This window comes from Rhinoraja longicauda, chromosome 32 (assembly GCF_053455715.1).
Source record: "Rhinoraja longicauda isolate Sanriku21f chromosome 32, sRhiLon1.1, whole genome shotgun sequence".
Taxonomy (NCBI): Eukaryota; Metazoa; Chordata; class Chondrichthyes; order Rajiformes; family Arhynchobatidae; genus Rhinoraja; species Rhinoraja longicauda.
In genome coordinates, this window is record NC_135984.1 from 12,461,793 (window position 1) to 12,488,276 (window position 26,484).

General features: G+C 44.1%; 1 protein-coding gene across 2 annotated transcripts; it reads right to left on the bottom strand.

The window, feature by feature from the left end:
- Positions 1 to 473: 473 nt before the first annotated feature.
- Positions 474 to 26,356, bottom strand: LOC144608778 (uncharacterized). Of its 2 annotated transcripts, none has more exons than XM_078426869.1 (4): positions 26,253 to 26,356; positions 14,615 to 14,725; positions 7,568 to 7,622; positions 474 to 796 (listed from the first exon to the last, which is right to left on the bottom strand). In XM_078426869.1, exons 1-4 carry the CDS (start codon positions 26,301 to 26,303, stop codon positions 678 to 680), a joined length of 336 nt encoding a protein of 111 aa, XP_078282995.1. In that variant the 5' UTR covers positions 26,304 to 26,356; the 3' UTR covers positions 474 to 677. The 2 variants fall into 2 exon arrangements, with proteins under 2 accessions (XP_078282995.1, XP_078282994.1); XM_078426868.1 differs by lacking the exon at positions 26,253 to 26,356 and adding an exon at positions 14,968 to 15,085.
- Between the last annotated feature and the right edge of the window lie 128 nt (positions 26,357 to 26,484).

Genomic DNA, 26,484 nt, shown 5'->3' on the forward strand with positions numbered 1-26,484 from the left:
CATTTCAGAGAGGATACTCAAGGTCATTGATGGAGGCAGTTTGAACCCCTTCACAGTGGAATAAACTGACGGCATGCTTGTGATTTTGAATGAACCTTTCCCTGGGCCACCTGTCCCCAATCAAAATTTGGTAACCAACCTGCAAACAACCTGAAGAAGGCTTCCGACCCAAAACGTCACTAACCCATGATCTCCAGAGATGCTGCCTGACATGCTGAGTTACTCCTGCATTTTGCATCTTTCTTTGGTATAATCAGCATCTGCAATTCCTTGTTATAGCATTTGGTTCTTGTTCTCCTAATCTTTATTACAGATCAAGGAAATATACAGATCAACAAGTCACATGCAGGAGAATGAACATGATCTAGCTTTACCTGGTATCTAAACACTGAACATTAATGTTAAATTCCAATCACTTGGCCTTTTATTCAACATTACACAGGTGGAACATCATCAAGGACACATCATTTATGGAAGTAACAAACTGCTGGAGGAACTCAGTGGTCCAGACCACATCTGTTGAGGGAAATGGACAGACAACATTTTGGAAGGTCCTGACCCAAAACATCGTCCGTCCATTTGCCTCCACAGACGCTGCCTGGCCCGCTGAGTCCCTCCAGCGGTTTGTTTTTTGCTCAAGGTTCCGACATCGGCAGTCTCTCGTGTCTCCACATCACTTATGGATTTTGTTCATACTTTTTGCATTCTTGATACCTCCGGTAATGTGTCTGGATGGTTACAGCTGCTCTCTCCGGGCTGAATTCCGCAAAGATATTTTCTTCCGAACCTCTAACACCTACAGACATTAAGCGGAAATATAAATTAATTTTTTAAAACAATTATTTTGTCAGTCAAGTCTCTCATCTGTGTTATGATCAATATGTAGCTGAATGCACAATACTGGAGATCTGAAATAAAAGCTGAACTCACTGAAGTCAGGTCGCTGAAGGATCTCGACCCAAAACGTCTTGCGCTAAACGTTATTCCCTTATCATGTATCTATACACTGTACATGGGGAGGGGGGGGAAGAGAGAGAGAGAGAGAGAGAGAGAGAGAGAGGGAGGGAGAGGGAGAGGGAGAGGGAGAGGGAGAGGGAGAGAGAGAGAGAGAGAGAGAGAGAGAGTGTGTGTGTGTGTTAACCAGAGCTGATTTTTCATCAAATCTGGAGCTACAGTGTATATTAGTACTATGACTATATATACTAATATTATTACAAGATACTAGTACCTTAACACCATTCGAAAGGCATTTGGACAGGTACCTGGATGGGTAAGGTTCAGAGGTATCTGGGCCGAATGCGGGCAGTTGGGACTTGCGTAGATGGGGCATCTTGGTCGGTATGGGCAAGTTGGGGCATCTTGGTCGGTATGGGCAAGTTGGGGCATCTTGGTCAGCATGGGCAACTTGGGCCAAAGGGCCTAATTCCATGCTCTATGATTCTGAACCATAATAGTTTTCAAACCAACATGAGGTACAAAATGAAGTGATGGAGATGGGGAGGGGTGGGGTTGGATAAAGAAGTATGGTGCAGGGAACAAACGCAGGGAATGGTGGGGCACTGGGAACGAAACAATAAAAGACCAAAATATAAGGCACAGTGGCTCAGCAGGTAGAGCTGCTGCCTCTCAGAGCCAGAGACCCGAGTTTGATCCTGACCTCGGGTGCTGTCTGCATGGAGTTTGCACATTCTCACTGTGACCATGTGGGCTGACTTCAGGTGGTCCAGTTCCCTCCCAAATCCCAAAGATGTGCAGGTTTGGAAGGTAATTGGCTCCTGTAAATTGCCTCTAGTGTGCGGGAAGCAGATGCAAAAATGGGATAACTTAGAACTCGAGTGAACGGATGAACGATGGTCGACACGGACCCGGTGGGCCCAAGGGCTTGTTTCCATGCTGTGTCTTTCAATCAATCTTTCAAGGCTAGGGAGGTGGTAAATGACATAATTGAAACACCTGCCACTTCCTAGTCCAAGGAATTGGGTGCACCTGTTACAATTGATAAGTACTAGTTATATTTCGTCTCTTCATCCAACACAGGAGGAAGCCACTTGGACCATTGAATCTATGTCAGCTCTCAGAGCAATCCCATCAGTTCCGTTGCCCCACTTACTTCCGTTACTTTTTCTTTCTCATCTGAACATCAGTTCCCCAGTCCTGACACCCTCCTCCACCAGGGAACATTTACAATGGCCAATTAACCCAGTGCTTCTTCAACTGGTGAATGGTTCACCCAAGGGTGAATGAAACTTGAGGGGCGCATGAAGGGTGAATGACTTCATATATATAAAAAATTATACACAAGGAGTAACCAAAAAACAGAGGAAAATTTAGTCGAGGGTGAATTAAATTTTGTGATAAAGACTCAAGGGTGAATGAGTTTAAGAAGCACTGAATTAACCTACCTGTTACATCATTTTTGTGATGTAAGAGACAATCAGAGCACCACAGGTACAGCCCACTTTCAGAAAGCCTTCGACAAGGTTCCACATAGGAGATTAGTGGGCAAAATTAGAGCACATGGTATTGGAGGTAAGGTACTGACATGGATAGAAAATTGATTGACAGACAGAAAGCAAAGAGTGTGGATAAATGGGTCCCTTTCAGAATGGCAGGCAGTGACTAGTGGGGTACCGCAAGGCTCGGTGCTGGAACCGCAGCTATTTACAATATACATTAATGACTTGGATGGAGGGATTAAAAGTACCATTAGCAAATTTGCAGATGATACAAAGCTGGGTGGTAGTGTGAACTGTGAGGAAGTTGCCATGAGGTTGCAGGGTGACTTGGACAGGTTGTGTGAGTGGGCGGATGCATGGCAGATGCAGTTTAATGTGGATAAGTGTGAGGTTATCCACTTTGGTGGTAAGAATAGGAAGGCAGAGTATTATCTGAATGGTGTCTAGTTAGGAAAAGGGGACGTAAAACGAGATGTAGGTGTCCTAGTGCATCATTCACTGAAAGGAAGCATGCAGGTACAACAGGCAGTGAAGAAAGCCAATGGAATGTTGGCCTTCATAACAAGAGGAGTTGAGTATAGGAGCAAAGAAGTCCTTTTGCAGTTGTACAGGGCCCTAGTGAGACCGCACCTGGAGTACTGTGTGCAGTTTTGGTCTCCAAATTTGAGGAAGGATATTCTTGCTATTGAGGGCATGCAGCGTAGGTTTACTAGGTTAAGTCCCGGAATGGCGGGACTGTCATATGTTGAAAGACTGGAGCGACTAGGCTTGTATACACTGGAATTTAGAAGGTTGAGAGGGGATCTTATCGAAACGTATAAGATTATTAAGGGGTTGGACACGTTAGAGGCAGGAAACATGTTTCCAATGTTGGGGGAGTCCAGAACAAGGGGCCACAGTTTAAGAATAAGGGGTAGGCCATTTAGAATGGAGATGAGGAAAAACTTTTTCAGTCAGAGAGTTGTGAATCTGTGGAATTCTCTGCCTCAGAGGGCAGTGGAGGCCAATCCTCTGAATGCATTCAAGAGAGAGCTAAATAGAGCTCTTAAGGATAGCGGAGTCAAGGGATATGGGGAGAAGGCAGGAACGGGGTACTGATTGAGAATGATCAGCCATGATCACATTGAATGGTGGTGCTGGCTCGAAGTGCCGAATGGCCTACTCCTGCACCTATTGTCTATTGTCACTTGGTCCCAGGGAGCACATGCAAACTCCACACAGACAGCAGCCAAGGTCAGGATCACACCTTGGTCACGAGAGCTGTGTGGCAGCAGCACTACCTGCCGTGCCACTATATCCTCCAATCACCTTAGGGGGAATATCAGTCAAAATAGCAAATTGTGGACACGTTTAGCAGGTCACGGTGACTTGGTAATCTGTATTTAGTTAAGAAACCCAACGGCATGAACATTGATTTCTCCAATTTCAAGTAATAGCCCCCTACCCCTGGTCCGTATCCACCTATCACTTGCCAGGCCTTGCCCCAACCCCACCTCTCTGTACCAGATTTCTCCCCCCTACTCCATCAGTCTGAAGAAGGGTTCCAACCCAGAACGTCATCTGTCCATTTCCCTCCACAGATGTCGCCTTCCCGCTGAGTTCCTCCAGCACGTTCTACTACCAGAGTCAAAGAGATGTACACTATTGAAACAGGGCTTTCAGCCAGCCCACTGAGTCAACACTGACCATCCACTTACCCTAATCCTACTTTAAATATTCCCATCAACTATCCCCATTCCTCCTTCTACTTTTCACCTACATTTGTAAGAACTTTGAAACTTGGAAAGAAATAATTGGTTCATTTGAAACTGGTTCATTCTATCAAATCTCAAACGCGTAAACAACGTTGCACTGGTGATGCTCTTGAATCTGTCCAAGACTACACCTGAACTTACACACAAAGGACAGCACAGCCCACTCTGGCTCAGGTGAGCCTTGCACCATCTCTGACCAATCTTGGGGGAACCTTTTGGAAATTCTGACTGAGTACTCCCTCCCTACCAATTTTGGTTAATTCACCAAAGGCGTTGCAACTCTTGTGTACTGCCTCAGTGTAATCTACTAATCTTTCACTCTTGTACTTCGGTATGATTTTGCCAGGGTAGTGTAGGATTTACTGAACTGTATACAAAACAAAAAATGTCACAGCACCTATGTACATGTGACAATAAAGTATCATTGATATCCAATAAATCTGCTGACCCACATGTGTTTGGGGTGTGGAAGGAAGCACTCAAAGGAAACCCACATAGTCACAGCAAGAGTATGTAAACTCTAGACTGACAGTATCCGAAGTCAGGATTGAACCTGGGTCGCTGTTGCTGAGAGAGGGCAGCACCTACCACTTGCCCCTCTGTGCCTCCCACGTTTGGAAACCTTCTAAACTAAGTGGCTCTTTGAGACTGTTGAGGCTTATTCATAAGAACCTTTTGTTGACGAGCATAAATGTTTTTGTTACGATGGCAGTTTCAGGAGCAGTCAGCCAAATGCATGTCCTCAGAACAGCAGTTTATAAATGACGACCAAACAATTCTCCCCTGATACTCGATCTGCTCATCGCAGCGAGGACTAATTTTCCAAAATGCGTTGCTTGCCATAAAACAAAAAAATGTAATATTGGCCCCTGAGGTGGAATTGCATTTTGAAAACACATCTTTTTACAGTAATGAGCTAATTCTATCATTTAACGTCAGGATATCTTGCATTGACTTATAATAACCAGCGATACTAAACCTTGGGATGTCTATTATTGCTTCACCACATCAAAATGATATAATACCCAGAACCAACACCATTTCTTGCTTCTAATAGTCGAGACAATCACGATAAATTATTCATTTTAAAACGTTATCTTTCCGATTTTTTTGAAGGTCCATTTTTATTTTAATTTGCTGTCGGTGCAGATTAGGTCACATTATGACCTGGCTGAGCGTGCAGTGTTGTGTCAAGGTGCTGTGTTAAATGAATCAGTTAAAACTGTCAAACGTCAGCTTTATCTTCATTGATGGGATCTCGGTTTGTTTGCATAATTCAGAGACAATTCCAAAAGGATTAAACATAAGATAAACGCAAAGTGATGGAGTAACTCAGCGAGTACGATGCCACATCGAGGATAAAAGACCAGGAGGAAGAGGAAGGTTGGGGGGGGGGGCGGGATGAGTTTTGAGCTTTTCTAAAGGTTCCTTCTTCCGACATCATGTATTGAACTGGTTCATTCTATCAAATCTCAAACGCGTAAACAATGTTGCACTGGTGATGCTCTTGAATCTGTCCAAGACTCCACCTGAACTTACACACAAAGGGCAGCACAGCCAACTCTGGCTCAGGTGAGCCTTGCACCATCTCTGACCAATCTTGGGGGAACCTTTTGGAAATTCTGACTGAGTACTCCCTCTACTGGTATTTTTTTTAACATTTTAATGCATCATATAAAATCTACCAATGCTTCACTCTTGTTTTTCCTTCTCATATAAAGATACAGTTGGCCAGTTATAGAGCCTTCACCAGCTGTTACAGATTAGGATTAGTCCAGGTAACCTAGATCACATTCATATATTCAAGGCAATACGTTACACAGCCCAAAATTGTTAAATATTGTAAACAGATTATGAACATTTCTTAACTTTCACTAGAAATGACAGTAAACCTGGTACAGCACGGGAACAGCCCATTGGCCCAATTTGCCCATGGCGACCAAGATGCCCCATCTACACTAAATCAATCTGCCTGCATTTGGCCCATATCCCTCTACAACTTTCCTTTCCATACACCTCTCCAAATGTCTTTTAAATGTTGTTGTAGTACCTGCCTCAACTACCTCCTCTGGCAGCACAGTTCCATACATCCGCCACCATCTGTGGGAAAATGTTGCCCCTCAGGTTCCTACTATGTCTCTGGTTGTTGATTCCCCTACCACTTTCAAGAAAGGAAGTACTAGCTCTCCTCGATCCCTCTACTTTACAACATTCCCCAGGGCCCTGCCATTCACTGTATACATCCTGCTCTAGTTTGACTTCCCAAATCGCAACACCTCGCTCGCACTTATCTGCATTAAACTCCATCGCCATTTCTCAGCTCATTTGCCTGCTGTAACTTTTGATAACCATCTTCGCTATCCACGATACCACCCACTTCAGTGTCATCTGCAAGGTGACTATTCATACTTTCTCCATTATCAATCAGGCTTTGGTTTTGAGGGGAATGTCAGGTAATCTAATTGTACGACCTTATATGGGCGTGATCTTGGTTTATAATTCGAACAGTGGGTGTTATTTTTATTTCTGTCGATAGATTGAGGGGCGAGGGAGGGGGGATGGGAGGGAGGAAGGGGGAGGGGAGGGAGGAGGGGGAGAACAGTGGGGATGGGGTGAGTGGGGGGGAGGAGGGGGGGTGTGAAGGGATGGAGGCCATGGAGGGGAAGGAGTAGGGGAAGGAAGGGGGATGGGAGGGAGGAAGGGGGAATGGAGGGAGAACTTAGTGGGGATGGGGGGACTGGGGGGAGGATAGAGGGGAGGGGTAGGTTGGTACCCAGCGATTGAATACAGACGCTAAACTCTATATCTCTAAACTAAACTAAGAAGCTCTAGACTGAAGCTCCAGTCCTACAAACAACCAGTTCTGCTCTGTCCCCAAGCCTGAGACTGACTTAAGTTTCAGTAGCTGTTCCAATCAGTGCAGCCAGTGAGGCTTGCCCTGTTTCCAAGATTAGATGTTAAACTGAAGGCTTCCCATTTGAAGCAAAATCAGAGAGCTCTGTGCCTATCAATCCTACTAAAGCAGATTATTCATTAGCACATTTCTGTTTGTTGGAGCTGGCAATGCACAAAATGGCTCCCGCATCTCCCACTTTGACTCATTTAAAAAATACTTCATTAGGTTTGAAATACCTTTTGTCTGTTCTGAAGGGGACATGCAAGGTGCTATATAAAAGCCGTCACTTTTTTAAAAATATAAATTTGAGGGCAACAGCCTTCCAAAGGGTTTGAGTTGGTAATCGCGCTCTCCAGATCTCTGAACAGTCATGTGGACATTTGGAGACGGCCCTCAGAAGCTCAGGCAGATGGTTGCAGTTCAAATTGTGAATGGTTGCCAGGTGGAAGTTGGAAACCTACCTCTTGCTGTGCTACCCTTCCAGCTATTAACACTGCTTCGTCGAGAGCCTCCGTCCTGAAAGAACAAGAAGAGTCCGTATAAGTGGTCATTGTAAATTGTGCTGATATGGTGACCTCTCTCTTAACCAAGAATCAGTTTCATGCCCTGCCTGTGACCCACATCTTAAAACCGGGAATCGTGCTTCCTGCAGTGGTGAAGTGGTTTTAATTCCGTTTGGGTTTTTTTTTTAGTTATTTACAAGATAAGAAAAATCTCGATTTTTGAATTTTATTTTATACATTTAAACCAAAGAACTTTTCTTTCAAAAGAAGTTGCAACTCAAATTCATAGCCAATAAATTTGAATTGAGGAATTTCTGCTCTGACCTAATGTGTTGCAATTCTTGGACTTTTCTTTTGCAGTGGTTAGAGTGAATACATTTCATTCTCTCTCTTCTCAGCAAACTGGTGCAGCAGAAATAACGTTCAAGATTCAGCTTAGTCAAATCAATTACATTTTACTCGTATGGTACTGATTGGTGAAATAGTGGGGTCTCCACCACTACCTCATCAATGGACAGGTTTAGTCTGTATCATAGTCACTGGGATGAAGTACGCTCAGCTATGTTATGGGATACATGGTGATACTTGCGTTACAACCGTTACTGCCGTTATTGCGTTACTGCCTCAGAAGGCAGTGGAGGCCAATTCTCTGAATGCATTCAAGAGAGAGCTGGATAGAGCTCTTAAGGATAGCGGCGTCAGGGGGTATGGGGAGAAGGCAGGAACGGGGTACTGATTGAGAATGATCAGCCATGATCACATTGAATGGCGGTGCTGGCTCGAAGGGCCGAATGGCCTCCTCCTGCACCTATTGTCTATTGTCTAACCGATATTTGATCACAGCAGTAGTTATCTCAAATGTTTTACTTCTCTATATTCTTGTTGACTTGACTATGTTCCTATAACTACCTAATGTGGGGGGAGGGGTGAAGGGGATGGGTGAAGGTGATGGGGTGGGATGATGGGGGGAGGTAGGGAGGGGGGGGAGTGGTGAAGGGGATGGGGTATAGGGAGGGGAGGGGGGTAGGGAGGGGGAGAGGTTGGGGGGTAGGGGAGGAGGGAGGTGGAGGAGGGGGGGAGGAGAGGGTGCTGCACCAATGCAGGAGAGGCTTGGGCCCAACAGTTTAGTAGCTACCTAATGTGGGAATGGAAGAGTAACGACAATAGGTTGGATCCTCTACTCCGCTGCCTGCACTCCTCCCTATACCAATATTCGAGTCGGGCAATCAGACCTCAGGCAGCACTAAACGCCCGGATGGATTTTTGCAGAAGGCAAAGCTGGGAGCCTCAAACTAGCAAGGCGTTTTAACGGTTTAAGTGCCTCTGACGATTACAATTGAACGGAGAATATATGGATATATTTAGATATATCAAAAACATTAATGATTTTATTTTAAACTTAGTCCTTGCCTTCTGAATGAATGGGGGCTACCAATTCTATGCCAGGTCTGACCCACATTAACAGAGGGTGATCCAAGCAAGACCATTGGACTCTATCTGGAGTCCAGGGACAGAGCTCAGTGAGAGAAGTGGTTGTATTTAGCTTTAGTTTTAGAGATAGCGCATGGAAACAGGCCCTTCAGCCCACCGAGTCCACATTCCCCAGTGATCACCCCGTACACTGGCACTATCCTACACACTAGGGACAATTGATAGAAGCCAATTAACCTACAAACCTGCACGTCTTTGGAATGTGGGAGGAAACCAGAGCACCCGGAGAGAACCCATGTGGACGCAGGGAGAACATACAGACTCTGTGCAGTTGGGATTGAGCCCGAGCTCTTGGGTTAGTGCTTGCAATCTAAAATGCACTGCCTGAGGACATGGAGACCATTACTCTCACATTAAAGAAGCTTCGAGACAGGCACTTGAATCACCAGCCACCAAATGCAGGTAAATGGAACTAGTATAGATAACTACAGTGGTCTGGGGGGGTGGGGGCAAAGGCCCGTTTCTGTGCTGTATGAAACAGTTGAAGTGAATGGCATTGATGCATTTGAAAGGAAAGCAGATGAGCATATGGAAAAGAAAGTAGAAGGATCGACTAAAAGTGTGAGATGGTGAATTAAGAAGAATTCTCAAATTGACCATGCTATATCTCTAAAGCCGATGCTCTGTCTAAAGTCACATCTACGCTCAGATCCCCTCTCGACCTCCCACCTCTCAGCTTGTAGCTATGCCACTCCTGTTTTAATCACTCCCACCATGCAAAAATGGTTCTTACTATCCACCCAATTCATTCCCTCATTATCTCAGTCAGGTCATCTTCAGTCTCTTTTGCTCCAGGGACAAATCCATTCTCTCCCTATAACTGCTCTGCTCCAATTCAGCCAATGTCCTTGTGAATCTCCTCCATGCTCTCTACAGCACAAACACATCTTGAGTATAGTGTAGCGACCAGAACTGCCAACAGGTGGGCATTGGTGTATAAAGTTGCAACATGATGCCATCCTTGTATGCTTTACCTTGTGGAGAATGCCACATTTGGTTAATTTGGCACACCAAATTAAGAGTAGTTTAGAATCAGGGGATGTAGCAAAAGATGTGTTAAGAGATTTATAAGAAAATAACTGCAGATGCTGGTACAAATTGAAGGTATTTATTCACAAAATGCTGGAGTAACTCAGCAGGTCAGGCAGTGTCTCGGGAGAGAAGGAATGGGCGACGTTTCAGGTCGAGACCCTTCAGATCAATTGAGCAATTGGCAAATGAAGATTAAAAAAAGGGATAATACTTACCACATGAGAGGGCCAGAGGCTTTTGCAAGAATTAAACCTAACATTTGGAAGTTTAGAACAGAATTTCTTCAGAAGGTGCCAAGAAGGTTTGCAATTTTACACAGTAACATTTATATTAATACTCTAAAACATCCCAATCTGTATCACAAGAATGGATGAAAACCATCCAGGTCAGCAGGAAGGCAGATCAAAGTTCACCTGAAGGAAATATTGGGGATCTTTAAAGGAATGGGGTACTGATTGTGGATGATCAGCCATGATCACATTGAATGGCGGTGCTGGCTCGAAGGGCCGAATGGTCTACTCCTGCACATATTGCCTATTGTCTACTGAAGGGATAGAATCAAAGAGATTTAGAGAGAGAATTACAGAGTTTAGGACTTGGCAAGTGAAAATCAGGAATATACAAAAGGGCCAATACAAACCGAACTCTTTGGTTTCATCTTTGCTGCAGTAGTGGGACTGCATTTTATAATCTGACATATTCAGTTTCTATATTGAGGGGGCCAGGTGTGGTGCAGCTGGTAGAGCTGTTGCCACACAGTCAGCATGGACTAGGTGGGCCAAAGGGCCTATTTACATGCTCTATTCCCAAACTAATCTAAGCTAATAAATACTGGCCTTTCCAAAAATAGTGAATCCTATGAATGAATATGTTTGAAGAAAAGAAATTGCATCCTCAAAACAAAAAATGATTTTGACTTTCATAGGTACTATAATAGCATTTAAACGACACTAAGACAGGTACATGGATTGGAAAGGTCTGGAGGGAAAAGGGCCAAATGTTGAAAAATGGGATTAGCTTAGTTGGTCGGCATGGATGAGTTGGGCCAAAGGGCCTGTCTCTGTGCTGTATGACTCTATGACTGACATCTGGAGGACCTGTTAACCCTATTGATAGCAATATCCATTTACCTCCCAGTAAGCATTCATTCTCCTCTTAGAGATTTTAATTTTAAGCAAAATCTTGTTGTGGCAAAACTTTATTACTTTATCTGAAAAGTTAATTGATAAGTTAGTCAGAAAGGGTTTGGTCTTCTGAGGACAAAAGATGGTGTTGATTTCTGTTTCTGGGGATGGAGCTCACTCTTTCTTGGAACCGATGATCAGAATATCTAATCAGCTGTCAAGTTCTGACTTGGCAACATTCCTTATGAGCCAGCAAATTTTGCCTTCCTTTTCCTTCGACTCCGCTGTTTTCCCTTGGCACAGGAAGGTCACGTTTTTAATGCTGGAGATGCACAGATGGTGGAAGCCACAGCAGGGTTTAAGGAATTATAAATATGTCAATGCTGGCTGGAAACAGCATCAGTCAAGCAACAAGCCTACACTCCACACTGGGGTCCTGTTCAATTACTCTGGTTATTTCACTTTTATCGATGGAGATCGTGTTATCTGAATATCATCAAGATGGCTTCCACGTCCCTTTATTTTATTTGCAGGGGATCCACAATGCCTTCATCTCTCTAGTCAGGACTATAAATGCTGGAGCAGGTGCAGAGATGAAGAGGATGGGTGGATTGCTTGCGCAGCGAGGAGAATTTTGTTTTGATGCAAGTCATTTTTAATTCATTCCAACGCACTCTTTTTCCTCCTTTCTTCTATTTACTTCAATTCCACTCAAGGTTTTACCAATTGTGTGGATTTTAAACTAAATCGCGGCATATTGCTCGGATGGCGATGGGACACAGGAGGCTATGTTATTGGATTAAGGTTCTGAGTTCAAATCACACCACTGCACATGTAGGGAGTTTTTAATTCAATGAATTAAGAAAATCCGTAATTAAAAACCTAGCATCAATAATGGTGGCTGTGAACTTATTACAATGTCATAAAAATCAGATTTGCTTCAGGGAAGGCAATCTGCTCGCTTATTTAGTCTCCCCGAACATGATTCCTTGGCCACATTATGCTGCCCAGTTACTGCCCACAATCTGTGAATGAGTACACTGGAGAATTGAATTATTGACAGCCATGAATTGTGTGGCAATACAACATGCCCCTTTCCACTCAGTGGCTGAATAAACAAGGAATCTGCAGGATAATTTCCATCTTAGATCTTGCAGCTTTTCTATATCAATAATATATTCAATTGTACAGTGCTATTCGCACATCACAGCAACAGCTAATGTGTGAGTCATGAACAGAGAGGCCACCGTGGGTTCACAAATCATGACATTTGTCAATCCCAAACTCTCAAGTCATTTACAATTCTGTCTGCGATGAAATGAGTAGATAAGAAATTCCCACAGACAAAATGTTGGGACAATTCGAACTCCAACCTTTAACATCAACGTAGAAGAGAACTGGTGAAACGTTTTAGCACTCTCTCAGAATTGGAATCGTGCGTATTGCAGCATGACAGCCCATTCAGCTTTACTCTGTAATCAGGCTTCTGAATGGTCCTTCCATAAACTAAGGTACTGTCCGATTCACCTCTACCCCCTTGCAGGCATTGGACTTTGTCTATAGACCTGGTGCGCTGCCATGCAGAGAATGATATTATGCACTCTGTATTTTCCCCCTTATATGATCGAATGACATGCAAAGCAAAGCTTTTCACCGTTCCTCGGGTACACGTGACAAGAATAAACCTAAACCCAAACCAGAGACCCGATTCAATCCTCATCTCAGGTGTTTGTCTATGTTGAGTTTGCATCATGGTTGATGCAAACATGGTGGGGCAAAGGACCTGTTCCTGTGCTACTGTAGTGGCTGCACAATGGCGTAGCGGTAGAGCTACTGCCTTACAGCGCCAGAGACCCGGGTTCGATCCTGACTACGGGTGCTTGTCTGTACGGAGTTTGTACATTCTCCTTGTGACCTGGGTGGGTTTTCCCCGAGATCTTCAGTTTCCTCCCACGCACCAAAGTCGTAGAGGTTTGTAGGTTAATTGGCTTGGTGTAAATGTAAAATTGTCCCTCGTGTGTGGAGGGTACTGGTAATGTGCGGGTGCGGACTTGTTGGGCCAAAGGGCCTGTTTCCGCGCTGTATCTCTAAACTAAACCAAACTACTGTGCTGTTCGATATGCTAATAAAAATGATAGGATTAATGGAGGATTTGTACATGGGTGGTCGATGGTTGGTACAGATTCAGCGATCCGAAGGGCATTTTTCCACGCTGTATCTCTCTATCTTCTGACTGAGGGAACATTTCGCTTCTCCCCACACAGCACTACAGATCCAAGCGCAAACTTTCCTATTCCTATTGTAATGGAGGAAGGATGATGACAACACAAGCAGCTCATACAAACACCAACATATTAACTCCACTTCCAAGGAGTGCCACTGCTCCCTTCAGAAAGCAAACAGGACCTCAGCTGGAAGACACAAATCCGGATTCCCTCAGAGTTGCACAGCAGCACCAGTTTAGATTATAGTATTTGAATCTCTGCAGAAACAATCAAATGCGCGGCCTTCTGAATCAAGGCCACGCATACATAATTCAGACCTACAAACTGACATAACTCAAACCTCCAAAAACTCTCAGGAGGCACAGTGGCACAGTGGTTGAGTTGCTGCCTTATGGTGCCAGAGACCCGGGTTCGATCCTGACTACGGGTGCTGTCTGTACGGGCTTCCGGTGGAAGTGGTGGAGGCAGGCTCGATTTTATTATTTAAGAGTAAATTGGATAGGTATATGGATGAGAGGGGATTAGAGGGTTATGGTCTGAGAGCAGGTAGATGAGACTAGGTCAGAGAGAGTGGTCGGCGTGGACTGGTAGGGCCGAACGGGCCTGTTTCCGTGCTGTACTTGTTATATGGTTATATGGTTATATGGAGTTTTATGTTGTTCCCATAACCGCGTGGGTTTTCTCTGAGTGGTCCGGTTTCCTCCCACATTCCAAAAACATACAGGTTTGTAGGTGAATTGGCTTAGCTAAAATTGTAAAATTGTCCCTAGTGTGTAGGATAGTGCTAGTGTACAGGGATCACTGGTCCGTGTGGTCTCGGTGGGCTGGAGGGCCTGTGTCTAAACTAAACACTCAGAAGAAGCAGAACAGTGCAAGGGCCGCAATGAGGTAGGTTGGGAGATCGAGATTACGACCTTAGCATATGACAGGTTTGTCTCGAAGTCTGATAAGAGTGGGGAAGAAGCCGTTCCTAAATCTGATGAAAAATGTTTTTAACCTTTTGTACTCACACAAGAAGAATTTAGAGACTGAACTCACATTGATCAGAGTACCCAGGTGGTCTATTTTAGCAGTGGTCACGATTTATGTTTACAGCAATCAATCTATAATCTGAGAGGATCGATGGCTTTTACCTCGTCAACGCGGCTGGATCTTCGATTGCGACTGACGTTCTGAACCTTCCAGGGCAGTGGCTGGTACACCTGGGAGCGCAGTGGCTCCTGCCGGTGAAAGCTGGGCCCAATCTTCAGAATGGCACAGGATCGTGGTGGAAAGTATTGAGGAGCGAAATAGAAAATAACAAGAATGGGGATTATTAGTATTGGTTTATTAGTGTCACCGGTACCAAAAGACAATGAAAAACATGTTTTGAGTGGAATCGAGTCAAATCACACCATACATGATTATAATCAAGCTAAACGCAAGTACAGTTCATCTATTAACAGTAGTTGTTACTTATGCTGTTAGAATCTCCCATCAGACTCACCTGCCCAATTGCTCTGGTGATAAGGAACAACACTGCCATCACAGTGCCCAGCATATTGTACCCTCTGTATTATTTATTTTCCTTCTCAAGCAGCTCCAGTGATTTTCACCCAGCCGAGTGCTTGATGGAGTGGTCGGGGCAGCGTGATGAATCTCAGCAAGACTGTCTAAGACCATTAATAAGCTTACTTGGCCTGATTTAGAGTCTCTCTGTGTAATCTTTAACTGCCTGTCGGTGCCCTTGCAATCACCCTTGGGTAGTGTTCTTACAAACATCTCAGTGTCTGAATCAATCTACAACATGTTCAAAGGCAGTGAGCAAAGGGAATGAGCAGCTATTTGTTCATTACATGATTAAGAAAGAAGGGACTACATCCTAAAAAATCAATGTAGTGTACTGAGAGGTGCACAATATCCCTGGATCACTAAGATTGTCTTTCTTAATTGTCTTTTCTTTATAAAATATTGTGCCTTTGTTACATTAGATTTGAATAATCCAAGGTCTTCAACTTCCCCTTTTCCTCCCTCTATTAAACACAGCCTCTCTGTAACTTAAGTCCCATCAAACAATCATCCCTTTGCTCCGAGTACCTCTCTCTGTTCTATCTGTCTTTCTAACCCCTTAACCCCCCCCCCCACAAAGTCGCAAAGAGCTGGAGTAGTTTAGACAATAGACAATAGGTGCAGGAGGAGGCCATTCGGCCCATCGAGCCAGCACCATCATTCAATGTGATCATGGCTGATCATTCTCAATCAGTACCCCGTTCCTGCCTTCTCCCCATACCCCCTGACTCCACTATCCTTAAGAGCTCTATCTAGCTCTCTCTTGAATGCATTCAGAGAATTGGCTTCCACTGCCTTCTGAGGCAGAGAATTCCATGTTTCCACATATTGCTTAAAAACCTACAACATTCCAACTATTTGTAACTGTTCCTAAAACTTTCTTTACTCATTCCTGGTTAGAAACGTTGAAAATGCTCCAGAAGAGTGGCTGAAAACACTTTAATACATAATGGTGCTTTTTGGATATTTCTTTGTGCGGTTACACCTAAAACTATAGAATAATTGAATCGTGCTGCACTGAAGCACGGCCCTTTACATTCGAACATCACCAGCCCACAGCTAGCCGGTCTACACTAATCCCATCTTCCTGCATTAGACTTGTATCCCTCTCTGCTTTTCCCATCCAAGTGCCTGTCCAAATGCTTTTTATACATTGCAATCGTATCTGCCTTTTCCACCTCCTCTAGCAACACGTGACATGGACCACTCCCTTGATGTTTGTTTCCCTTCCATGTTGCATCTGTTACATCCATACAAGCAGTTCATGGCAAAATAGATGGTGCACAGTAATTTGGACATTTCTTCGCCTAAGTGTTGAGAATTTCCCTGCTCTGGATGTTAAACATGTTGTAATTCTCATTCAAAAATTGTTTAAACTACAGAGCGATGTCAATCTATGGGACATTGGCAAAACATTAATAGGTATAGTTGGAATTTCTTTGGCTGATGTTAACAGCTACCAATTCCTTAATTTTGACAAATCACAGGGTATTTTCATAATAATAATAACCATAATAGTACTTTATTAGCCAAGTATGTTTTGCAACATACGAGGAATTTGATTTGCCATGCAGTCATACCAATAAAGAGCAACAAGACACCCAAATGAAATTTTAACATAAACATCCATCACAGTGACCTCCCCACATTCCTCACTGCGATGGAAGGCAAAAAAAAGTTCAATCTGCTTCCCTTCTTTGTTCTTCCGTGGTCGGGGAACTCGAACCTTCCGTTGTCAGGACGATCTTGGCTCCCGTAGCTGGTGATCGAGCCCTCGGTGTCGGGGTGATCAAGCTCCCACATCGGGGGATCTCAGCTCCGCGCCGGGCGATCGGACTCCCGAGTCGGGGCTGGTCGAACCTTCTGCGACTTGGAGCTTCCCGACATCAGTCGCTACCCGAGACTGCGAGCTCCTCGATGTTGTAATCCGCAGGCCGCGGTTGGAGCGTCAATCCCAGGCAAGGGATTGCAGGCTCCAATGGCAAGTCCTCGCCCCCGGGGTGGGGCTCAAAGTCAGTCTCGAGCAAGGCCGCCAGCTCCATGATGTTAGGCCGCAGAGTGACCGGAGATATGACCTGTAAACAATCGCCTCTCCGGCAAGGTAAGAGATTGAAATAAAGTTTCCCCTGACCCCCCTCCCCCACATAAAACAAACCAGAGAACATTAACACATACTTTTAAAACACACTAAAAATAACAAAAAAGACGAAAAGACAGACAGACTGTTGGCGAGGCTGCCATTGCTGACGGCGCCACCCCAAGTATCTCTTCTGATCTCTCCTGGGCTCTGCTGGTCATTTTTCAGTGCGAATACCAAGTTTAATTGACCACCCTGCTCTGTAATCTCCTGCTCCACAAACCAGAGATATCTGCATCTCACCACTTCAGGCTTCTTGTCATCCCCTGATTTAACTGGCAGCCTTGTCTTCAACAGCCAAGGACCTAAGGTTTAGAATTTAATCCCTGAATCTCTCTCTCTGTCTCTTTCTCTCTCTCTCTCTAACAATCTTCCTTTTTGAACAAGCTTTTATTCATCTGGCCTAGTTCCTCCTTATGTGTCTCGGTTTTAAACTTTGCTTGGTTACTCTTTGATTGAACACAATGGGGCATTTTGCTACATTAAAGGCATTGCACAAATACAAATACAAATTCCTTACACCAGAAGGGATATCTGCAGCATTCTTGTTTCAGAAGTATCTCTATTTTATCATTACAGATAAGGATGGTGGGAAGATGACTATCATTTTTTGTAAAATTGCGGGAGTAACTCAGCGGGTCAGGTGGCAACTCTGGAGAACATGGATGGGTGACGTTTCAAACTGATTGTGGTGGTGGTGGTGAGTGTGGTGTGAATTGTGAAGCCAGAAGGAACATGTGGGGAATGAGGTGGGAGAAGGGAAAAATTGGGTGCAGTGGTAAGGGGGGAAGGGGGGGAAAAGTGGAAAGGCGGGGTCTGTTTGGAAGTTATATACTTAAAAATGGAGAATTAAACGTTACAGATTACAATGTTCAGATTTGTAAGCTACCCAAGTGGAGTATGAGGTGTGTTCCTCCAGTTTACATGTGGCATCAGGCGCCAGGATAGAAAAGTTAGTATGGGAATGGAAAGAGTTGATAAAAAGGTTAGCAATCCTTCCGGGTGAGACAAAGGGTCACATGCACCTCCTCTAATCTCATCCACTACATTTGGTGTTCCCGATATGGCCTCCTTTACATCATATCATATCATATCATATACATACAGCCGGAAACAGGCCTTTTCGGCCCTCCAAGTCCGTGCCGCCCAGTGATCCCCATACATTAACATTATCCTACACCCACTAGGGACAATTTTTACATTTACCTAGCCAATTAACCTACATACCTGTACGTCTTTGGAGCGGTAAGATCAAGCGTAGACAAGGCTTCGGGGGTTTCGGCGAACACGCACTCAGTTCACCAGGGCCTACAGGATCTCCCGGTTGCTAAACATTGTAACTCCCCTTCTCATTCCCATACTGGGCCTCCTCCATTGCCAGAGTGAGGCCACACACAAACTAGAGGAACAGCACGCCATGTTCCACTTGGGTAGCTTACAACCTAACGATACGAACATTGAATACTCCAGTTTTAGGTAACAACCACCCCTCCCTTCTCCCATTTTCTCCCTCTCTCGTCCCTGTGCCCCATCTGGATTTTCACCATTTCTCCCTTTCCCCCTACCCCCCCCCCCCCCCCCCCCCCCCATTTCACCTATATTCCTTTCTCTGGCTTCACAATTCGCATTTCTTTCCTTAGCTCGCATTATGTTTTTTCATCTCTGGCCTTTGTCCAACCATTTACCTATCAAACCCCCCCCCCCCCTTATGTGTATCCACCTATCACTTGTTCTGCCACCACCTCTCTCCCCTTTTCTACAATCAGTCCGAAGGAAGGTCCTGACCCAATACATCACCTATCCATGTTCTCCAGAGATGCTGTTACTCCAGCATGCCGACGCCTCCACTTCCTTAGAAGGCTTAGGAAGTTTGACATGTCCCCAACAACTCTCACCGACTTCTACAGATGCGCCGTCGAAAGCATTTGATCAGAACGCATCACAGCTTGGTTGGGGAACAGCTCCATCCAAGACCGTAAGAAATTGCTGTGAATTGTGGACGCAGCCCAGACCAACCTCCCTTCCATTGACTCCATTTATACCTCACGCTGCCTCAGCAAGGCCAGCAGCACAATCAAAGACGAGTCGCACCCTGGCCACTCCCTCTTCTCCCCTCTCCCAAAAGCTATATGTGTGAAAACGCACACCTCCAGATTAAGGGAACATTTCTTCCCAGCTGTTATCAGGCAACTGAACCATCCTACCACAACTCGACAGCAGTCCTGGACTACCTCATTGGTGACCCTCGGACTATATTTAATCAGACTTTACTCGCTTTACCTTGCAATAAACATTATTCCCTTATCTTGTATCTGTACACTGTGAATGGCTTGATTGAACCTAAGACGTGACAATAAGCTAGACTGAACTCCAACAATGTTTGTCTTTTTTTTAAACCAGCATCTGCAGTTCCTTGTATCTCCATAATTATCATTAACTCATCCTATACAGCTCACAGTAAGGTGTCACTATACAAAGGAGCATTGAACACCTTTGTATGGTTAATAAATAAAAAGAATAAGCATGCTTAAAATGTAATTTGCAATGCAAATGCCTCCTTGAAAAATCCTTATCCTTTGTGAAAATGATGCACATTAATTGGGAATGGCTGAGACACTGACAAACAATTATGTCTTGCATCAAAAATGAGTCTTTATCCACACCCTGAGCCAAATCAATATCCCCACGTGTTTTAATCAAAAGTGTAAACATTTCATGCACACAGATAGACTAGAAAAACCTTGGGGCAATTATTTTCCCTGACAATATTTATCATTTAGTCACCATCAGTGGGAAGAAAAGGCATCTGGTCATCATCACATTAGTGTTTTTTGGAGCTTCCTACACACACACACGCGCACACACACACACACTACATTTAATTTGCTTTAAAGAGCTGGACACATCATTGTGATGCTGTGTATATTCCAGTACACCAGTTCCCACCTCATTCAAGAATAAATCTGGATAGTTCCTCTCAGATTCACTGAAATGAAAGTTTGCTCAAGAAAATACTCTGGCCCTGATTAATGTTCTACAGTACGATGCTTATCACAGACAGTAAGAAATTAATTGTTCTATTTCTACATATGACAAGAAAACACTCTTGACTTTTGACTCTTGACCTTCTTGAGCAGAACCACCCTTCATTTGTATGGAATCCAATAATACACGGCTGAGCTTTGCAGTGGCAATTCTTCAGATGGTCTTTATCCACGACCCATACTTCATAAGTTGTAGGAGCAGAATTAGGCCATTCGACCCATCGAGTCCACACCACCATTCAATCATGGCTGATCTATCTTTCCCTCTCAACCCCATTCTCCAGCCTTCTCCGCATAACCTTTGACAGCCTTGCTAATCAAGAGCCTGTCAATCTACACTTTAAAGTTAGGATGCTACGGCAATCATTTTTATATCCACACTGTCTTCATGTAAAGTATAATATGAAGAATTCAGGCGCTGATTAATGTTCCAGGAGCCAGCAGTGTGACCCCTCCTTGCTGACCTGTAGTTTAATAGCCGCCGATGGAGTGATTAGTTCCTCACAGAGTACTATTAAACAACAATGGTATCACAGCCTCCTACAAACAGTGTAATGGGAAGGGTGGCACCCAGACAATACTAGCATCTGCCTGGGCGTTAGAAGTCACAGTGGGAGTTCTTTTCTCCACCCACTAAGATGGTTAACATCACGGTTTGTACATTGGATAAATACAACCACTGGGACCAACACTCACTTGCTGTTGCGGTGATGGTACATTTGCCACAGTAGAGTGTTGAAAAAGAAAATGTGAAATTATTGAGGTTTCCTAATCATTCTCCACAGGCACTGGATGGGTCACAAATATTGCAAATTGTCCATTTGTGTCAATGAGGGTCAGAACAGCTAAGCAACTGGTACTTTGTGGTCAAGTAACTAGATCGCTCAGTTAAGAAATGATGGCCATCCCATGGACTTTGAGAAAATAGAGGAGACGGGCTAGACAAAGAATGCCTGTCAGACTGATTTCAATTAAATACCTTATCAAATCAACCAGAGTTTTATCAACCGATAATCACCTCTGCAACTGGCCCTAACGGATCTAATCCCTCCACACTGCATCTTCAAACTAATTTGTTTTACTCTCTTTCCCAGTCTTCACCAAGGACCATTCCGTTTCACTTTCCACAGGTGCTATCTTGCTTGCTAAGTGTGACTAGCAGTTTCTGTTTTCGTTTCAAATTTCCAGCACTTGCAGTTTTTTTAAAAAGTTTCATTGCAATATATGTTGCCATAAAATGAGCCATCTATTTTGGATATTCATATTCATATCCAAAATGCTAAAGAGAAATGGGAACACAAAGGACCATGTAAAATTGGTGACATGTGGAGCTATAGAAAATGTCCAGCCGAGCAGGCAGTGTAATAGCGATCAGGAAGCTGAGTTAATGTTCAAGACGGTCAGATCTGATGTTGGGATCGCAAGTTGTCTGAAATTATTACATTTAATGTAGGAAGGGACTGCAGATGCTGATTTAGACCGAAGATAGTCACAAAAAGCTGGAGTAACTCAGTGGGACAGGCAGCATCCCTGGAACGAAGGAATGGGTAACGTTTCGGGTCAAGACCTTCCTCAGACCTGTTTGAAGGGTCTCAACCCGGAACATCACCCACCCCTCCTCTCCAGAGATGCTGCCTGTCCCGCTCAGTTACTCCAGCTTTTTGTGACTTTCTTATTACATTTGATATTGAGTCAGAGAGGTTGCAACATGCCCGTGGAAAATGACGTGCTGCTCCTCAAGCTTGTGTTGAGCCTCTGTGTAATAGTGCAGGAGGCCACAAACTATATTGTCAGAGAAAGGTGAATTGAAACTGACAGAAACAGGCCATCCCTGGGTTAGGAACCTGACAAATAGACACTCCAACATAAAAAAACAAGCTCCCATACAATTATTAAATTCAAAAGTCCAACGTATGCATGTATATATGTTGTGTAAGAAAATAAATGCAGATGCTGGTACAAATCGAAGGTATTTATTCACAAAATGCTGGAGTAACTCAGCAGGTCAGGCAGCATCTCAGGAGAGAAGGAATGGGTGACGTTTCGGGTCGAGACCCTTCTTCAGTCTGAAGAAGGGTCTCGACCCGAAACGTCACCCATTCCTTCTCTCCTGAGATGCTGCCTGACCTGCTGGGTTACTCCAGCATTTTATGTTCATTCCTATACTCGGCAGAACTAATTTCCTCTCCCTCCACTTTTAGTAATTGCTATTTCTTATCAGCCTCATGTGCTTTTTATGCCATTCCAACCCAAAATGTCATCAGTCCTTTCCTTCCACAGATGCTACCTGACCCGTTGAGTTCCTCCAGCACTTTGTCTTTTGCTCATAAATCATTTAAAGTATTCCAGTTAGCATCGAGAATTGCCTTTGAACATCTGACTCAGGATGGGTATGGGAAGGGCTTCAAATTGGAGTGAAGTGCCACCTAGTGTTGATCGGGATATTGGCAACTTCGGAATTCATCCGAATGCACTTGCTCTCGAGAGTTCATTGAACTGGTTCGAGATGTTCCGATGTTACCCTTTGAGAAACTCTGAACCTGAAAATGGGCAGTCCTCGATTTCAAGATGGACATGCGAAGGCAAATTTTATGAGAAAGTACTTGTGGGAGAAATGGCATATCCTCTGGAAATAAATTCCACAGTGACAGTCGGGTTATCGAAAGGAACTGGCAAATATTAAAACAGAAAATGCAGCTACCAATCAGTAGGTCTAGCAACATCTGTGGAGAGAGAAACAGAGTTAATGTTTTGGGGCCAGGACCCTTTGTCAGAACTAGGAAAGAGAGAAAATAAGTTAGTAAATTATCTGAAAAAAGGGTCCCGATCCAAAATGTCATCTGCCCATTCCCTCCACAGATGCTACCTGACTCGCCGAGTTCCTCCAGCACTAAGTGTTCTCCTCAAGGTTCAAGCATCTGCAGTCTCTTGTGTCTCCATTAATGAGTTAGTGCTAGGTTACACAGAAGGATGAGAGGGGATCTTATCGAAACGTATAAGATTATTAAGGGGTTGGACACGTTAGAGGCAGGAAACATGTTCCCAATGTTGGGGGAGTCCAGAACCAGGGGCCACAGTTTAAGAATAAGGGGTAGGCCATTTAGAACAGAGATGAGGAAAAAGTTTTTCAGTCAGAGAGTTGTGAATCTGTGGAATTCTCTGCCTCAGAAAGCAGTGGAGGCCAATTCTCTGAATACATTCAAGAGAGAGCTGGATAGAGCTCTTAAGGATAGCGGAGTCAGGGGGTATGGGGAGAAAGCAGGAACGGGGTACTGATTGAGAATGATCAGCCATGATCACATTGAATGGCGGTGCTGGCTCGAAGGGCCAAATGGCCTCCTCCTGCACCTATTGTCTAAGATGGAGGTTGAACCAGTGGGAAGGAATGATGGAGATGGGATGAAGGGCGGCATGGTGGGCCGCACCAAGGGTGCAGGGCGGTCACGGCGGCGCAGCGTTAGAGTTGCTGCCTTACAGTGAATGCAACGCCGGAGACCTGGGTTCGATCCCGTCTACGGGTGCTGTCCATACGGAGTCTCTACATTCTCCCAGTGACCTGTGTGGATTTTCTCCAAGATCTTCGGTTTCCTCCCACACTCCAAAGACGTACAGGTTTGTAGGTTAATTGGCTGGGCAAATGTAAAAATTGTCCCTAGTGGGTGAAGGATAGTGTTAATGTGCGGGGATCGCTGGTCGGCGCGGACCCAGTGGGCCTAAAGGGCCTGTTTCCGCGCTGTATCTCTAAAAACAAATGGAATATTATCGATAGGGTAAGACTAACTGAGTAAATGTGGCAATTAAGACCAGTTATGTGCTTTCTCTGTGTAATGCTAAGACTGTGACAGGACAAACCCAGCAGATTAAACTGTACAAATAAAATAAAAACTGAACCACAATGAAAACATGCAGATGGGAGGGGGGAGGGAGGGGGGTAGGAGAGGGTGCTGCACCAATGCAGTAGAGGTTTGGGCCCAGAGATTTTCACATTCAGAATTTAGGAACAGACATCAACACTTTGCATTGAATTTGCTTGATGGGGGATTCCATATCAGTATTGACTTCCACCCCTGATTCTGACTATGCAACTAAACCTTTTTTTTACAATTAATTGTTTAAGTTAAATTTTAAAGCAAGAAAATATGGCATTTAGGATTGTCCTTTCGGAGTAAAAAGTCTTCCATGAAGCATTGTTGCACTGAGTCAGCCATGATGCAGCAGAGAACACTTGCAAGTCTACAGCCTTTGCAATCAGTTGACAATCTGTGCAACACTGTCCTCTGCCTGAGATGTTAAACTGAGGCCCTGTTTTTGCTCTCCTCAAGATCCTGTGTTTATGTACCAAGATAACCTGAGACATTAATCATTCAACGAACATCCACCCATGACTATTAACAGGTATCCACAAATCTCAAACAACAATTCATACACATTACCTAACACTAGCATATACATCTAGGCAATCAATCTCCAATTTCAAGTGAACAGAACTTTATTTAGGTTGGGCATCCAGTACTAATTGCTTTAATAAGTAAGCAACAACAGTGACTAGTTAAAATTAATGCTTTATTTTAATTTTGCTACAATAATCATGAAAAGCACAACATAGATTTAAAAATGTGATGAATTTACCAGGATTTAATCCGGTATTCTAATGTGAGAGAATACATGAATTTATACATTCAAAAGATAAGACTTGCATTTATATCACGCCTTTTACAACCTCTGAATGCAGAGATGTTTTACAAAAATAAGCAATTACAGTTGTAGGAAACACAGCAGCCATTTTGCACAGCAAACAGAAATAACATATAACAACATATAACAACTACAGCATGGAAACAGGCCTGTCCGGCCCTACCAGTCCACGCCGACCATTCTCCCTGACCTAGTCTCATCTACCTGCACTCAGACCATAACCCTCCAATCCCCTCCTATCCATATACCTATCCAATTTACTCTTAAATAATAAAATCGAGCCAGCCTCCACCACTTCCACCGGAAGCCCATTCCATACAGCCACAACCCTCTGAGTAAAGAAGTTCCCCCTCATGTTACCCCTAAAGCTTTGTCCCTCAATTCTGAAGCTATGTCCCCTTGTTGGAATCTTCCCCACTCTCAAAGGGAAAAGCCTACCCACGTCAACTCTGTCCGTCCCTCTCAAAATTTTAAAAACCTCTATCAAGTCCCCCCTCAACCTTCTACGCTCCAAAGAATAAAGACCCAACCTGTTCAACCTCTCTCTGTAGCCTAAGTGCTGAAACCCAGGCAACATTCTAGTAAATCTCCTCTGTACCCTCTCCATTTTGTCGACATCCTTCCTATAATTTGGCGACCAGAACTGCACACCATACTCCAGATTCGGCCTCACCAATGCCCTGTACAATTTCACCATTACATCCCAACTTCTATACTCGATGCTCTGATTTATAAAGGCAAGCATACCAAACGCCTTCTTCACCACCCTATCCACATGAGATTCCACCTTCAGGGAACAATGCAGTTATTCCCAGATCCCTCTGTTCCACTGCATTCCTCAATTCCCTACCATTTACCCTGTACGTCCTATTTTGATTTGTCCTACCAAAATGCAGCACCTCACACTTATCAGCATTAAACTCCATCTGCCATCTTTCAGCCCACCCTTCCAAAAGGCCCAAGTCTCTCTGTAGACTTTGAAAATCTACCTCACTATCAACTACTCCACCTATCTTAGTATCATCTGCATATTTACTAATCCAATTTGCCACACCATCATCCAGATCATTAATGTAAATGACAAACAACAGTGGACCCAACACAGATCCTTGGGGCACTCCACTAGACACTGGCCTCCAACCTGACATACAATGTGAGGATGATCAAATAATCTGTTTTTGTGATATTAATAAAGTGATAAATATTAGCCAGGATGTCAGGGATAACACCCTCCTCATTTTTGAAGAAATCCGCTGGCGCTTTCTCAACCATTCAAACACAAGTCAAAATGAAAAACAAAGAACCAAAACTTGCTTTGAGAATTACAACGAGGCTCTCAGTACTCACCATTATAAGGGAGAAAGCTTCATAGCAACAGCTGGAGAAACCACGTGTCATTAAATAGGAACTCCAGACGTCACTCTCTGAAGTAACCTGTGTGTCTACAGGAAGCTTGGTTGCCGGGTTTTCCAGTGCAATCAGTAAATTGATAGGATCTCCAAATGTTTGCCAACTATTCTGGCTGTAAAATACCCTGAAAATGTTACACATTGTTGATTGGGATGTGAGGTTTAAATGG

What these genes read in the sequence shown, in the direction of transcription:
- LOC144608778 (XM_078426868.1), bottom strand. Translation starts at nt 15,021, where the DNA reads ATGCTGGGCACTGTGATGGCAGTGTTGTTCCTTATCACCAGAGCAATT. An exon ending in TCACCAGAGCAATTGGGCAG is followed by an intron (nt 14,726 to 14,967) that starts GTGAGTCTGATG and finishes GCCATTCTGAAG; the next exon opens with ATTGGGCCCAGCTTTCACCG. An exon ending in GATCCAGCCGCGTTGACGAG is followed by an intron (nt 7,623 to 14,614) that starts GTAAAAGCCATC and finishes TTGTTCTTTCAG; the next exon opens with GACGGAGGCTCTCGACGAAG.